The following is a 17,166-nucleotide window of genomic DNA, read 5'->3' as shown; positions in this document are numbered from 1 at the left end:
ACTATACATCAATCGTAAAACAAACGAGGGAGCGAACATGAGACAGGAGAAACCCAAGCCTGACACCGCTGGGGGAGAGCTACCAACATAACACAGAGTCAGTGAAGTGCTAACAAAATGCAAACTAATATGTAATATCAGACTCATGAAAGCCCCTCGAGCTAATGCAAGCAAACGAATGACGTTAAAATGATAAGCAAGTCCGTGGCGTGCGAACGTAAATAATCCAAGTAATAATATAGTGGAATAGGAACGCACGAAGGCGACCAGGCATGCCAACCTACCGATAATACGCACACGTATATGTAATAACTGTTATCATAATAACAGGACAATATAAAAATTAATACGGTGTGTGAACCGTGGATACCCATAAAGTTCATAACGAGAAACAATCAGTATGGAGGACTCATTGAAAAGCGTTAAGAACAAAACGAGAGAGAGATAGGAGGGAGCCGGGCACCATGAAAGACCCACGTGGGGTCGTGAAAAATAAAACTGTATAAAATAAGCAAAAAAGGGCAAGGCCCCCTCCAAAATCTCAAAACTCATAGATCTGGTACTTAACTTAGATGGAGTGACAGTGGAGTCCGACATCTTGAGGTGAATCCAGAAAAAACCAGCAAAATTCACACACTACGGCAAAATACAGCTAGAAAGATGCGTGCTATATAAAGGAGTGACGTCACTGGCGTGGGAATGCTAGTAGTAGTAGGATGTTGAACGGCACCTCGCTGTTCGGGGATGTTGACAGGAGATATCTAAATGGTGCAAGGCCTCTGGTTGTGATTTATTCAGCGCCCCAGTATTATACCGATACCTTATTAAGGTGAGCGAGCTGGGTTCAACCTAGCATTCCTATACAAATTTTTCACTGGTAAATTCATAGCATTTTTTACCTTAGAAATGATGTTAAAGGAGCATTTCACTGGGCGGCACGGGTCGGAGCCCAGAAAAAAGGCCTCGGAAAGAATCTAATTCCAAGGCCTTTAATTTTAAGAAGGTTTTTCACCTGTGGCTTACAGGGAATCACCTTCATGTCATATTTGATTGCCTTGGTATTATTTAAGCATATAAAATCTGCCATTACTTCAATAGTATTGTTTTTCACAAGTCTCCATGAAACACTGATTTCAATTGATATGGTGTTTCTTGTTCTATACATACCATGTATTTGATGATCTGAAAGTGTTCCTGAAGTTCCAGGAATTTACGGATGCCGATAAAATATCATGGAGCTACTGCAAGGTCTAAAAGCTTCCCAAAGAGATGAGTAATTACCAAAGTTTCACCATCTGGGTGGAGAAACTAGTGGAAAAAAAACCTCTGGACTATACTCTGTTGAAAAAATCTATATTGTTTGCAATACTAGTACTGTACAGTATTCTGAAAACCATAACCTGACCTTTAATGATTGGAAATTCTTATGACAGTGCTAGTGAGGTTTTGTCTAAGACCCAAAATACAGGGCCTAATCAATTCTTGTACTCACAAACTGTTACAGATGAGATGAGAGAGATGGGAAAACCTGAAAGTGAAGTGGCTATTCAAAAGCATAAAACATTCAACTGGGAAACCTAAGTTACAAGGACAATTGAGGAATTGAAAGTGAATTGTACTGGAACATGGAAGCAGATACCTTTTCCAACAATACAGAATCTGTCCCAGTCTTCCTCTGTGCTGCTCTGACTGTAAGTTCCAATGAGCCTGTGGAACAACTGGGTTTGCACTCTGAGCTCCTGCTGTTAACCTGCTAAGCGTCCCCCCTGGACCAGGTTGCCGCTAACGTACCGTCACGCTTTTTTTGCCCTGAGCGGTCATTTCACTAATGATAATTTTTCAAAGTTAATATCATTTCTTTATGCTTATAATTTGTATTTATAGTTAATTAAATGGTAGAGTAAAAAAAACAATACTACTATTATTTCATTCCAAATGGCTACATAATACTGGATATTCTAATGGGTTCTTTTTATCTTCAATCGTAAATCTTACGCCTGGATAAGCAACAAAAGCAAAGGGATAAGTCTCTCCCTCACCCCCCCCCCCTCTCTCTCTCTCTCTCTCTCTCTCTCTCTCTCTCTCTCTCTCTCTCTCTCTCTCTCTCTCTCTCTCTCTCTCTCTCTCCATATCGTTTCCTGTATAGTTTTCAAATATGTTCATCATACATTTGTACATTATTTATCCACTTTATTCTCTCTCTCTCTCTCTCTCTCTCTCTCTCTCTCTCTGTCTCTCTCTCTCTCTCTCTCTCTCTCTCTCTCTCTCTCGGCGTTTCCTTTCCTATATAGTTTTGTGAAATCTCGTTGTCCAGTCATTCAGTAATGAGAAGTCATTTTCGCTTTCGGCATCGAAAGAAAACTTTGTTTCTTCAATATACTCATCACTGGAGGATTCAGAACTAGTGCTCTCATTATCAAACAGGTTATCATTATCAAATTCCTCAACAAGAATATCATTTATTTCATCTAAAGAAATAACCTTCCTCTTTAGATCGTTCATTACAAAAGGAACAACAAACAACCACTTCCGCATGAACGGTCGAAGCACATTGATAGGAAACCAGTTTTCTAACATCAATCTACGCTACCTTCAGAAAAATAGTTGCCAGACATCATATAAGTTTCTATTTACAGCCCCCATATGCTGAGAGTGTTGCCAAGTGGTGATCATATACTTACTATATGAGTAAACGTAATATCACGAGACTGACAGCTTGAAGAAGGCAATTAAAGTTATGAACGGAATATGCAATTGAAGGCGGTACCGAGTAGATCCTGGTGAACGGTTTATCACGTGGGTGACGCTTAACAGGTTAAGTCTCTTGGATATGGCAACTGCATCAGACGGTCAACAAACATCTATTTCAGCATAACATTAAGTATTAAAATCTATGAATAAGTGAAAAAAATCTTCATGAGGGGTTTTAGGCCACTGACGTTATCCATCATGAAGGGGACTTAGTGGTTAAAGAGTATTAAGGCTCATCCAAGGACAGCCACCAAAGACTGAGCCTGGAGAGATTCCAGCACCTAGGCTTCAACAGCTAAAAGTGCTTGTCTCTCCCATGTCATCCTATTGTTGTTGACAATTACTGGAAATTCCCTCACGTAACCTTCAGTGATGTCATTAATTCTCCCAAAAGCAAAGAGAAAAAGAGGGGTAGCATTCCCAATACAGTATTTCAGGTTAGGACATTGTTAACAAAGAAAAAGATTGTGCTTGGTGGAACAAGTAGTTTTTATCAAAGTTCTACAAAAACCTAGTTATCAAGCATGATCATGGATGCACTAGCCATCAGAAGGTCGGACAAGAAATTGTTTTCAATGAGGGAGGCTTCATCATGCTAGGTCAGATCCAGCTACTTCAACAAGTCCAAAATACTATCGTCACTCAAGATATCCATGAGAGGTAATCTTCAGATAATATTCCAGTCTTATTGCATAGGCTAAAATATCAAACCTTCTTGCACTTGAAAGCCAAGAAAAGTGTAATGTTCTTAAAGAACAAAAAAGGTTATTACAATTAGTGAAAAAATACAGTAATGACTTACATCCACCATCAAATACATAAGAATAGCACTGTATTTGCTAATTACTGTATTGGTATCAAATTAGGGCATAGACCATAAATTAACATAAAGAAAAAGAACAATATTTTAGAGTCCAATATACCACTATATAAAATGTTATTTTCCTTAGTAAAATAAATTTTTGAATATACTTACCCGATGATCATGTAGCTGTCAACTCTGTTGCCCGACAGAAATCTAAGGTCGGGATACGCCAGCGATCGCTATACAGGTGGGGGTGTACACAACAGCGCCATCTGTGAGCAGGTACTCAAGTACTTCTTGTCAACAAGAACTCAATTTTCTCCTCGGTCCACTGGTTCTCTATGGGGAGGAAGGGAGGGTCCTTAAATTCATGATCATCGGGTAAGTATATTCAAAAATTTATTTTACTAAGGAAAATAACATTTTTCAATATTAATCTTACCCGATGATCATGTAGCTGATTCACACCCAGGGTGGTGGGTGGAGACCAGCATACATGTTAACATTAGAAGCTAAGTATCCCGAGTTTCATTTTAGCAGTTATTCAAAATAACAAACATAAAATAAATAAGTACCTGGTAAGGAAGTCGACTTGAACCATTACTCTGCCCTTTTAAGTACGTCTTCCCTACTGAGCCTAGCGATCCTCTTAGGATGCTGAGCGACTCCTAGGAGCTGAAGTATGAAGGGTTGCAACCCATACTAAAGGTCCTCATCAAAACCTCTAATCTAGGCGCTTCTCAAGAAATGATTTTGACCACCCGCCAAATCAAGTAGGATGCGAAAGGCTTCTTAGCCTTCCGGACAACCCAAAAATATTTCAAGAGAAAGATTAAAAAGGTTCTGGAATTAGGGAATTGTAGTGGTGGAGCCCCCCCCCCCCACTACTGCACTCGTTGCTACGAATGGTCCCAGAGTGTAGCAATTCTTGTAAAGAGACTGGACATTCTTAAGATAAAAGACGCGAACACTTATTTGCTTTTCCAATAGGTTGCGTCGAATATATTTTGCAGAGATCTATTTTGGTTAAAGGTCACGGAAGTTGTGACAGTTCTAACTTCGTGTGTCCTTACCTTCAGCCAAGCTTGGTCTTCCTCATTCAGAAGGGAATGAGCTTCTCGTATTAACAGTCTGATAAAAAAAAGGGATAAAGAATTCTCTGACATAGGCAAAGATGAATTCTTAACTGAACACCATAAAACTTCAGACGGGCCTCGTAAAGGTTTTAAAATAGAACTTAAGAGCTCTTACAGGACATAATACTCTTTCTAGTTCATTTCCAACCATACGATAAGTTTGGAATATCGAACGATATTGGTCAAGGCCGAGAAGGTAGCTCGTGTTTGGCTAGAAAACCAAGATGTAGAACATGTAGCCGTTTCGGATGAGAATCCGATGTTCTTGCTGAAGGCATGAATCTCACTGACTCTTTTAGCTGTGGTTAAGCATATCAGGAAAAGAGTCTTAAAGGTGAGATCTTTCAGGGAGGCTGATTGAAGTGGTTCGAACCTGTCTAACATAAGGAATCTTAGAACCACGTCTAAATTCCAACCAGGTGTAACCAAACGACGCTCCTTCGTGGTCTCAAAAGACTTAAGGAGGTCCTGTAGATCTTTATTGTTGGAAAGATCTAAGCCTCTGTGACGGAAGACTGATGCCAACATGCTTCTGTAACCCTTGATAGTGGGAGCTGAAAGAGATCGCTCTTTCCTCAGATATAAGAGGAAGTCAGCTATTTGAGTTACAGAGGTACTGGTCGAGGATACGGATACTGACTTGCACCAGTTTCGGAAGATTTCCCACTTCGATTGGTAGACTCTAAGGGTGGATGTTCTCCTTGCTCTAGCAATCGCTCTGGTTGCCTCCTTCGAAAAACCTCTAGTTCTCGAGAGTCTTTCGATACTCTGAAGGCAGTGAGACGAAGAGCGTGGAGGCCTTGGAGTACCTTCTTACGCGTGGCAGACGTAGCAGGTCCACCCTTAGGGGAAGAGTTCTGGGAACGTCTACTAGCCATCGAAGTACCTCTGTAAGTTATTCTCTCGCGGGCCAGAGGGAAGCAACTAGTGTCAACTTTGTCCCTTCGTGAGAGGCGAACTTCTGCAGTACCTTGTTGACAATCTAGAACGGAGGGAATGCATATAGATCTAGATGAGACCAATCTAGTATAAAGGCATCTAAAAGAACTACTGCTGGGTACGGGATAGGTGAGCAAAGTATTGAGAGCCTCTTGGACATCGAGGCTGCGAAGAGATCTATGGTTGGCTGGCCCCAGGTGACCCAAAGTCTCTTGCATACATCCTTGTGGAGGGTTCAATATGGAGGAATTATTGTCCCTTCCTACTGAGACAATCTGCTAAGACATTCAAGTTGCCTTGGAAGAAACTTGTTACTAGCGAAAAGTCTAGACCTGTTGAACAGGAGAGGAGGTCACTTGCGAACTCGTACCATGTCAGAGAGTAGGTCCCTCCTTGTTAGGAGATGTACATGAAAGCAGGGAGTTGTCCGTGTTCACCTCCACTACTTTGCCTTGAAGGAGAGACCTGAAGCTTTTCCAGGTCAGACGTACTGCCAGAAGCTTCTTGCAGTTGAAATGCATTGTCCTTTGACTCGAGTTCCATAATCCCGAGCATTCCCTTCCGCCTAAGGTCGCACCCCAGCCTACGTCCTATGCGTCTGAGAAGAGAACGTGGTTGGGAGTCCGAACAGTCAGGGGAAAACCCTATAAAAGGTTGATAAAGTCCTTTCATCAAGTCAGACCAGACTTATCTTCCGGAAACCGGGATCGAGACCGCTTCTAGCGTATTGTCCTTTTCCAGTGAAGAGCTAGATGAAACCGAAGAGGAAGGAGGTGTAGTCTTCCAAGTGACACCAATTGAACCACGGATGACAGTGTCCTAACCAGACTCATCCACAGCCTGACAGGGCCGTGTTCCTTCTTCAGCATCTTCTGGATGGATAGCAGGGCTGGGGGTTGATCGTCTTGTTCAGCCATGTCCTCATCAGAGGGTTCCTCATCCGAAACTGATGAGGAAACGGCAACGGAGTGGGCAACGTCTGACTCGCTGAATCCGGTCGCACTGGTGGATGCGTGACGGAGCCGGACACAAGATCATGGTACTGCTGCACAGTCTGTGAATAGTGAACCATGGGGAAGCGAGGAAGTACAGCGACAACCCGAAACTGTCTAGACTGTCTGGGTTGTGCAGACAACCCCTTATCGGGTTGCTGAGGTTGCCGCACTGCGTCACAACAAGTCACCTCTGCTGGTTGTTGAACGTCTTCCCAGTGACACACTGAACGTCCACAACCACCTCCGAGAGTCGCTTAACGTCAACGTGCGACTGGCAACCCACACTGGGTCGCACCGGTGGAGGAACCATCTCAACTGGCGGACGTGAGTAGGATACCTCAGCGTCAACAGGGCGTACAACCAACCGGTAGGAAGGTTGTTGGCAAGAAGGTTCTTCTCCGTAAAAAATCCTCTATCAAGGACTAAGCTTGGACTGCATGTCTTGCAACAAAGCCCAAGGTCTATGGGAGCAGGTGTGGCAACAGACGGGGTTAGCGACTGAAGCGGAACCATTTACCCTCCCTGGAAGCATGTTATGCTTTAATTAAAGTCCATAGGAGGCTAAGCAGCTTAAGGCTCCTCTCCAAATGACAGAGTCCTCAAGGGAATATCAGAAGGAGGGAGAACAGCACTTTCTCATCTACAGGAGCCTCAACTCCTGACTGACTAGTTTGCTGCGGGCGAGTGGTGGTAACCACAGTGTGTTGCGGAGGCTGACACACCGTGTCAAAACACGGCAGCTTGTGGTAGCTCACGCACGGCAACGGAGTGCTCTGTGTGTCTGTGGGAGTCAGCATGCGTCTGGCAGGGAGACTGCGCATGGGTGGAGGAGCTCTCACAACAAGAGAGTGGGAGCAGGCAGCCATGCCGGGCGCACAACCGTGGCAGGCTGTAGGCCAACGGGTGCATCGTCAACCTTCTCCGCAGTCGGAGTGTGGAACCATGTCCGAGAAAAGCTAGGTTATCTCAGTGAGGGTCTCACTGGTGCATAAGCAGCAGACCAGAAGGCAACATTATGAAACTGCTTGACAGTCTGTGAACTGTCAAAAACTGAACTGTCAACCCCAACAGGTGCGTGAGGACATACAGTACTGGTGTATTAGTAGCACACCAGAAGGCAACGTCATGTAACTGTTTGACAGTCTGTGAGTTGGCAACAACCAAAGCTGCGTGCTGGTGCGTGGGAGGGACTGCCGTGGGTAGCGGAGCATGCCGTATGGGTTGCGGAGCATGCCGCATAGTGTGAACACCCGGCAGCTCTAAAGCACCCTCCCACTGCTGATGCGGTAGCTCACGCATGTTAACGGAGGGTGCAGCATGAACATGCGTCTGGCAGGGTCGACTGCGCATCGGTGGTGGAGCTCTCACAGGTGGAGTGTGGGAGCAGGCAGCCGCAGTATCTGCTGAGCGCACAACCGTGGCAGGTTGTAGGTTAACAGGTGCAGTGTCAACCTTCTCAGCACGATACTCCTGCATGAAGGAAGCAAGCTGAGACTGCCTATCTGCAGCATGGACCACTAGGGTCTATAAAAGACGGCAACAAACGGAGTTACTGTCCGTTGTGACTGAGGGTCTAAAACAGCTGGTGCGGCAACAGACGGAGTTACTGCCTGTTGCGGTACCACCTTGTCTCTCTCGGAAGGTGTGCAGTCGTCGGATGACTGCATCGAGTCCGAACTGACCCAGTGGCTACACCTAGGCCGTTGGACTTGCGCGGAAGGGACCGACTTGCATTTAAAAAGCTGCAAGATTTGGTCCATGGTTTCTGCGAGAAACCTCTTCCGCAGACGAGGAATAAATGGGCTCTCTCGTCTTTGTGTGGGTGGGGTGATCACGTCGGCAACGTGTGTAGATACACCCGAAACCACGGAGAGAAAACGTCTGTCCGTCGATCAAGGCCTGTGGAACCCATAAGTCCTTCGACATTACTTCTCCCCTGGGCTTGGGAGCTTGTAAGAGGTATCGGACTAGGTGAACAACTGGCACGAACAGACGAACCCTCGAACGCAACACTGTTAAAGATAAAGAATTCAGTGGCTGGAAAAGAGACTAAACACTAGATCAAATAAACTACGTTTAAAATCTCTCACCGCATAAAGCCTGGGAACAAGAATAAAACTCTAGAAACGTTTTACCTTCTTCCCCTACAGCGACTAGGGAGAAGAGTAAAAAACGAATTCAGTGGCTGGAAAAGAGACTAAACACTAGATCAAATAAACTACGTTTAAAATCTCTCACCGCATAAAGCCTGGGAACAAGAATAAAACTCTAGAAACGTTTTACCTTCTTCCCCTACAGCGACAAGGGAGAAGAGTAAAAAACGAGAACAACGTTACCCGCTTGAACGAAACGTTTATTCTCCCCTCTCTCCCTCCGTCTCTATCCTTCTCTCTCTTCTCTCTTGACTTAGAACCAAAGAGAAGAGCCCAATATAAATCATTAAAACATATTATTGCTAAAGGAAAAAAACTGAAAGGTTTCCCAAATAAAAAGTTCCTTTATTTAGAATTTAAACCATTTAAGCTAAGAAAGAATGAACGAAACGCTAGAATCGGTTTACTCTTACTGCAACGTGAAACCGTGAAATACTCTCTCTCTATCGTAACGATAGAGCGCATGTTGAACGTTCTGAACGTCAACAACTGCGGAGACAAAACTAAACGTTAGTTCATCTTTGAAAAAAGTACGAGACTATCAAAGAAATTCTTTCAAAAACATAAAATTAAAAAAGGTATAAATTCTTAAAAGGTAAAAACGATATGACGGGCTCAAACTTAAATAACTTCGGTTCCAAGTAAGGACCGCCTACTATTAGGAAAGGTCGCATATAAACAAACATAAAAATTAATTTTTATAAGTTTATAAAAATGGAAAGTAAATCGAAGAGGCCTTAAAGGCGGAGAGATATAAAATAAATAGAACTATAACTTTGTTAAGCAAAATTACCAAAAACCTAAACACACTTCCGTCTAAGGGAAGGGTCGGCCATTTAAAAGTGAAAGAGAGTCCATACTCTCTTCGAGTCCATACTCTCTTCAGCACCATAATTAAAACTATCCAAAACGAGATCAAGTTTTGAAATGAAGATAAAACCCCTGCATAGCGAAAGCTCAAAACTGGAATAGTGTACTTCACCAAATCAATGTGAAAACAAATCCAGTTAGGGACGGCGTATTTAGTAGGTCTTGCCTGTGGCGCGACAGAGGAAAAATTGAGTTCTTGTTGACAAGAAGTACTTGAGTACCTGCTCACAGATGGCGCTGTTGTGTACATTCCCACCTGTATAGCGATCGCTGGCGTATCCCGACCTTAGATTTCTGTCGGGCAACAGAGTTGACAGCTACATGATCATCGGGTAAGATTAATATTGAAAAATATGCACCAAATCACTTAAAATCATGATTCTATTGGTAATTGAAAAATAGCCTAAAATAATTGAACACTGCCACATAAATGACCTAAAACTATAAATTATAAATGTAATGTACTGTTCCACCAAATATTTGAGAAATTTGACACATGAAAGAACAACTTTATAATTTCTTCTTCTAGAAAAATCAGCTAATTGCACTTTTCTTGACTATGAATAGTCAAATACAGTAATAGGAAAGAAAATCAAGATTCACTCAAATATTCAAAATAGATAAATTGCAAGAAGTGTACTTTTAATAAAACTTCTGAGCAATATTACCCATGATCGGTTTTCATGTTGCACTGAAGTTTTCCCACCAGCCACATACAAAGATCCATCCAGAAAGGCAGCTGCAGTTCCATGGATTGCCAGAGGAAGGGGAGACAATTTATCCCATTTATTTTTTCGTATATTAAACCGCTCCACTGAGGCTAGAAAGGAATTATTTGTCTGACCACCTGAAAAATAATAACAAAATAGGGTAATAAATGGGGAAAATACGCATAAGACGACATATGATAATTTATAATATACACAACTGTGAATATTCACCTTATCACGTAGCAGTTTGTGACATTAAAATTTTTTATTCAAATTCCACAAACCCTTATTGTAATGGATAAAACTAACTGACAAAACTTTTTCTTTCATAGTATTCCATGCAAGTTAAAAGTCCCAGTATTCTCAGACTCTATCCCCTCATATCACCTTCAGGATGATGTTATAATAATAATTCTATGTCAAACTTCACATTACATACTTTATTCATTTAAATACTGATCCTTCATTTTATTAATACTGTACTACTATTACTTGCCCTGGGGGCATAAAAACAATTAGAATAGCGCCAACATTATCCCTGCGTGTCGTAAGAGGCAACTAAAAGGGATGGGACGAAGGGGCTGGGAACCCCCTCTTCTGTATCTACATCCTGTGAGACATTGACAAAGAGATGGAGCTGGGGGGAGAGTGACTGCTCCCCGCACTCTAGTTTTGGGGTGTTTGAACGTGCGTGGAAGGAAGTACGATAGAGAGTAAAAGATGTGAAATTGGAAGTATGTTTAGGAATAGAAGGATGGATGTATTGGCCTTGTGTGAGACGAAGATAAAAGGAAAGGGTGAAGTGATGTTTGGTGAAATGTCTGGTAGAGTGTCTGGGATTGAAAGGGGAAGAACGAGAGAGGGTGTGGCTTTATTGCTGAGTGAATGGATAACTGGTAAAGTAGTGGAATGGAAGGAGATATCATCTAGGTTAATGTGGGTAAGGGTTAGGTTGGGTAGGGAATGTTGGGCGTTTGTCAGTGCGTATGGGCCAGGTAGTGAGAAAAGTGAAGAAGAGCGGAATAAGTTCTGGAATGAATTAACTAGGTGTGTAGAAGGACTAGGTAGAAGGAATTATGTAGTTGTCATGGGTGACTTAAATGCTAGAGTGGGCACTGGAGAGGTAGAAGGTGTCATTGGGAAGTATGGCGTACCAGGTGAAAATGAGAGTGGTGAGAGACTGGTAGATATGTGTGTTGAGCAAGAGATGGTGATAAGTAATAGCTTTTTCAAAAAGAAAGATAAAAATAAGTATACATGAGTAAGAATGGCAAATGGAAGAGTAGTAGAAAGGGCATTAATGGATTATGTGTTGATAACTAAAAGAATGTTTGGAAGATTGAAAGATGTGCACGTGTTTAGGGGTATGGCTAACGGTAAGTCTGATAATTTTTTGGTGGAAGGAAAATTAGTTGTAGCAAAAGACTAGGGGAATAGAGTAGGTGGATGTAAAAGGGAGCTAGTGAGGGTTGAAGAGCTAATAAAACCGGGAGTAAAAAGTAAATATCAGGATAGGTTGAAAATGACATATGACGAAGTGAAAGTAAGAGAAACTGGCAATTTAGAGGAAGAGTGGAAGTTAGTAAAAGAAAATTTTGTTGGGATTGCAAGTGATGTGTTTGGCAAGAAGGTTGTTGGAGGCAGCATAAGGAAGGGCAGTGAATGGTGGAATGAAGGAGTGAAGGTAAAAGTGGAAGAGAAAAAGAGGGCTTTTGAAGAATGGCTGCAGAGTAATAGTATAGAGAAGTATGAAAAATATAAAGAGAAAAATGTGGAAGTAAAGCGCAAGGTACGTGAGGCAAAAGGGGCAGCTGACCTGAGGTGGGGTCAGGGATTGGGTCATTCATATGAAGAGAATAAGAAGTAGTTTTGGAAAGAAGTGAAGAGAGTAAGGAAGGCTGGCTCAAGAATTGAAAAGACAGTGAAAGATGGAAATGGAAGATTGTTAAAAGGAGAGGAGGCAAGGAAAAGATGGGCGGAATATTTTGAAAGTTTACTGAATGTTGAGGATAATAGGGAGGCAGATATAATTGCTGTTCCAGGTGCTGAGGTGCCAGTGATGGGAGATGAGAATGAGAGAGAGATTACAATAGATGAAGTGAGGAGAGCACTAGATGAAACGAGAGTAGGAAAAGCGTCTGGTATGGATGGTGTGAGAGCTGAGATGTTGAAGGAAGGGGGTGTGACTGTACTTGAATGGTTGGTGAGATTGTTTAATAGGTGTTTTGTGTTGTCAATGGTACCAGTAGATTGGGTTTGTGCATGTATTGTACCACTATATAAGGGTAAGGGAGATGTGCATGTGTTGTAATTCAAGAGGTATTAGTTTGTTGAGTGTAGTTGGAAAAGTGTATGGTAGAGTAATGAATAATAGGATTAAGGATAATACAGAGAATGCAATCTTAGAAGCACAGGGTGGTTTTAGAAGAGGTAGGGGTTGTATGAATCAGATTTTTACAGTAAGGCAGATATGCGAGAAATATTTAGCAAAGGGTAAGGAGGTGTATGTTGCGTTTATGGATCTAGAGAAAGCGTATGATAGAGTTGATAGGGAAGCAATGTGGAATGTGATGAGGTTATATGGAGTTGGTGGAAGGTTGTTGCAAGCAGTGAAAAGTTTCTACAAAGGTAGTAAAGCATGTGTTAGGATAGGAAATGAAGTGAGTGATTGGTTTCCGGTGAGAGTGGGGCTGAGACAGGGATGTGTGATGTCGCCGTGGTTGTTTAACTTGTATGTTGATGGAGTGGTGAGAGAGGTGAATGCTCGAGTGCTTGGACGAGGATTAAAACTGGTAGACGAAAATGACCATGAATGGGAGGTAAATCAGTTGTTGTTTGCGGATGATACTGTACTGGTTGCAGACACAGAAGAGAAGCTTGGCCGATTAGTGACAGAATTTGGAAGTGTGTGTGAGAGAAGGAAGTTGAGAGTTAATGTGGGTAAGAGTAAGATTATGAGATGTACGAGAAGGGAAGGTGGTGCAAGGTTAAATGTCATGTTGAATGGAGAGTTACTTGAGGAGGTGGATCAGTTTAAGTACCTGGGGTCTGTTGTTGCAGAAAATGGTGAAGTGGAAGCAGATGTACGTCAGAGAGTGAATGAAGGTTGCAAAGTGTTGGGGGCAGTTAAGGGAGTAGTAAAAAATAGAGGGTTGGGCATGAATGTTAAGAGAGTTCTATATGAGAAAGTGATTGTACCAACTGTGATGTATGGATCGGAGTTGTAGGGAATGAAAGTGAAGGAGAGACAGAAATTGAATGTGTTTGAGATGAAGTGTCTAAGGAGTATGGCTGGTGTATCTCGAGTAGATAGGGTTAGGAACGAAGTGGTGAGAGTGAGAACGGGTGTAAGAAATGAGTTAGCAGCTAGAGTGGATATGAATGTGTTGAGGTGGTTTGGCCATGTTGAGAGAATGGAAAATGGCTGTCTGCTAAAGAAGGTGATGAATGCAAGAGTTGATGGGAGAAGTACAAGAGGAAGGCCAATGTTTGGGTGGATGGATGGAGTGAAGGAAGCTCTGGGTGATAGGAGGATAGATGTGAAAGAGGCAAGAGAGCATGCTAGAAATAGGAATGAATGGCGAGCGATTGTGACGCAGTTCCAGTAGGCCCTGCTGCTTCCTCCGGTGCCTTAGATGACCGCGGAGGTAGCAGCAGTAGGGGATTCAGCATTATGAAGCTTCATCTGTGGTGGATAACGGGGGAGGGTGGGCTGTGGCACCCTAGCAGTACCAGCTGAACTCAGTTGAGTCCCTTGTTAGGCTGCGAGGAACGTAGAGAGTAGAGGTCCCCTTTTTTGTTTTTGTTTCATTTGTTGATGTTGGCTACCCCCCAAAATTGGGGAAGTGCCTTTGGTATATGTATGTATGTATTACTTGCCAAGTTACAATCCTAGTTGGAATAGCAGGATGCTATAAGCCCATGGGCTCCAACAGGGAAAATAGCCCAGTGAAGAAAGAAAACAAGGAAAAATAAAATATTTCAAGAACAGTAACAACATTAAAATAAATATTTCCTTTATAAACTATAAAAACTTCCAACAAAACAAGAGGAAGAGAAATTAGAAAGAATACTGTGCCTGAATGTACCCACAAACAAGAGAACTCTAACCCAAGATAGTTGAAGACCACATAATCATTTTCAGTCCTACATTTCTGCTTTCTCTTCAAATCTTCTATCATCTTTAGCAATTCATCTCATGATTCACTCAAGGGAACTGTATCAGCAAATCTTAAGTTTTTAAGGTATTCCCCATTAACATTAATTCCAATATTTTCTTAATCTAAATTCTTAAAAAAACTTATTTAATTAGAAGGCTTGCATAACAACTTTGCCAAACCTGCACTGGGAATCCGAGATCCCTGAGAGCACCCGCTTCCAGAGAAGACAGAACAGACACAAGACTAAGAGCGTTTGCCGGGCCCCAAACTCTGCTGTCCTATGATGCTCTGGGATGGACGGAAAAGTTTCCAAATCGGACTATCCCATGCAAGGTTTCCATTTCTTTGGGAAAAACCTTGCAAAGCCCCTCAAATTCTTTAGGCTAGACCCCCGGATAGGAATGCATTCTTTGGGTAAGGAAGAACCCCCAATTAGCAATATATCATACCTCATAGACCCCAAGACCATCTTTAACAATTTGGCCAGGTAAGGAGTCTTCTGGCCTGGCACTATTATCCCAACCACAAATTAATCTATAAGACTGTGACCAACAGACATCCCCCAAACACCTGAGGCACTACTGCTAGATTGTTAAAAGCAGGTGCATGATTCAACAATAAAACCTCATTTGGAGTAAGCCGAGGGAAAATTTTAGGGGATGGTTCCTTGATATGCCAACATGATTGAGGAAATGTAGCATAGTTCTCAAATTGTACATTATCAAAGGGAATATTGAAGCCTTTAACACAAAAATTATTCAATTCAGGTAAGCAACCACAGCCCGTGCCCGAGTGCCAGATGATTCTCGCTGGGTCTCCCTCCTCAGCATCCATAATGGATACTTACACCCACAATTTCCTCTCTTATAAGATAAGATTTTAGGCAACTGGAAGTTTTCAAGGATAGAGATGGAAATATATTGCATAACAATGAAGACATTAAGAGGAGATGGAGAAAATATTTTGAACTATTGGATACTGAAAATGAGAGAAAGGAGTTGGAAGAACAAATGGCGCAGAGGCCAGTGATGGAGATATAAAATACAGATGTGAAGCAGGCATTGGGTAAAATGAAAAATGGTAAAGCACTATGTCCACTAGTTTAAAATTGAAATGGTCAAAATACCAGCTAAAGAGGGGAATTATGGATGCTAGATTTATTAGGAGAAATATGGGAAAATAAAATAATACCTAAAGACTGCAAGGAAAGTCTAATGGTATCTGTATTTAAGCAAAAAGGTGATGTCAGAGATTGTGGTAACTACAGGGGAAATAAACTAACAGAGCATGGTGAGATAGTAAGATTGGGAAATAGCGGTATGGATTCATGAGGGGGAGAGAGACTGTGGATGCCAGCTTTATAGTAAGACAGCTACAGGAAAAGAGGTTAAAGGGAAACCAGAAGCTCTTCTGTGCCACTGTAGAAATAGAGAAGGCTTATAATAGAATACCAAGCAAAGTGATGTTTTGGTGTTTAAGGATGAGGAAATTCCAGAAGTAAGTTAGAATGGTAGAGATCATGTACAAAAGAACAAGCAAAAAAGTTATAACAGCTGTTGAGGAAACAGAAGCCTTTGAGGTTTATTTGTGGTGGTCAAGGAAGTGTTAAGTAAAGAGATCAGAAATGAAGAGTCGTGAGAGTAGCTATATGTAGATGATTTGGTGACTACAGCTGAAAATGATGAAGACTTACAGAGAAGGGTTGTAGAGTGCCAAGTGTCTTTGGAGAAGGGTGGCTTAAGAGTAAATGTGGATAAGACTGAAGGTATGGGGCGCAGTAAGGAAGGTAAGGGCAGAATAGCTATGCATGAAAGTAGAGGCTTGGTTATAAAACAGATGGAACAATTTAGATACTTGGGATCTACAATATGTTACAAGGGAGGATGTGAGACTGAAGCTGGGAATACGATACAAAGAGCCAGGGAGAAACGGAGGGAGGTAGCAGGAGTGGTATGTGATAAGAAAATACCAATTAAGCTAAAAGTCAAGATCTATAGCACATTGAGTAAAATGAAAAATGGTAAAGCACTATGTCCACCAGTTTCAAATTGAAATGGTCAAGATATTATTATACCAGTGTCAATGTATGGATCAGAAACATGGACTCCACGACAAAAAGAGAAAGCAAAGCTTGAGAGAACAGAGATAAGAATGCTGAGGTCGATTATGGGAATATCACTGCCTGAAAGATTAGAAAATGATGAAATAAGAAGAATGGCAGGTGTAGTAATGATTACAGAGGTGATAAGATTGTCACGACTGAGATGGTGTGAGCACGTGTTGAGGATGGATGGTGGGGAGGGAATGAGGAGGGTTTGGGACCTGTTGGGGGAGAAGAACGTGAGGGAGGCAGAGAATTAGATGGCAAGATAAGATGAAGTATGATATGGAGACAAGTATGATGGAAGAAGATGCCTTTGACAGAAGTCATTGGAAAGGGAGCATCAGGGAACTGGCCCCTTAATGTAGGGATAATGGTGGGAAAGAAGACTAATTTTGAAACTATCAATTTTAACAAAACCCCTTTACAATATAACAACAACCTATAATATTCAAATTCTGCAATATTAAAATGTGGTAATGGAACAAACTGAGAAAAATGTAACCAATACAGTATACTATTTCAATCTATCTATCTATCTATATA

At 42.0% G+C, this 17,166-nt stretch overlaps 1 protein-coding gene across 5 annotated transcripts in view; it reads right to left on the bottom strand.

Moving 5' to 3' along the window:
* LOC137642626 (kelch-like protein diablo) overlaps positions 1-17,166 on the bottom strand; it is a 176,743-nt gene that overhangs the window by 28,984 nt on the left and 130,593 nt on the right. For all 5 annotated transcript variants that reach the window (XM_068375336.1, XM_068375337.1, XM_068375338.1 and 2 more), the window contains one exon: positions 10,318-10,496. In XM_068375336.1, the coding sequence (XP_068231437.1) occupies positions 10,318-10,496 (179 nt within the window). The remainder of the gene's footprint in view (positions 1-10,317; positions 10,497-17,166) is intronic.

This window comes from Palaemon carinicauda, chromosome 6, assembly GCF_036898095.1.
Source record: "Palaemon carinicauda isolate YSFRI2023 chromosome 6, ASM3689809v2, whole genome shotgun sequence".
Lineage (NCBI taxonomy): Eukaryota > Metazoa > Arthropoda > Malacostraca > Decapoda > Palaemonidae > Palaemon > Palaemon carinicauda.
This window is presented reverse-complemented; position numbering and strand designations above follow the sequence as displayed.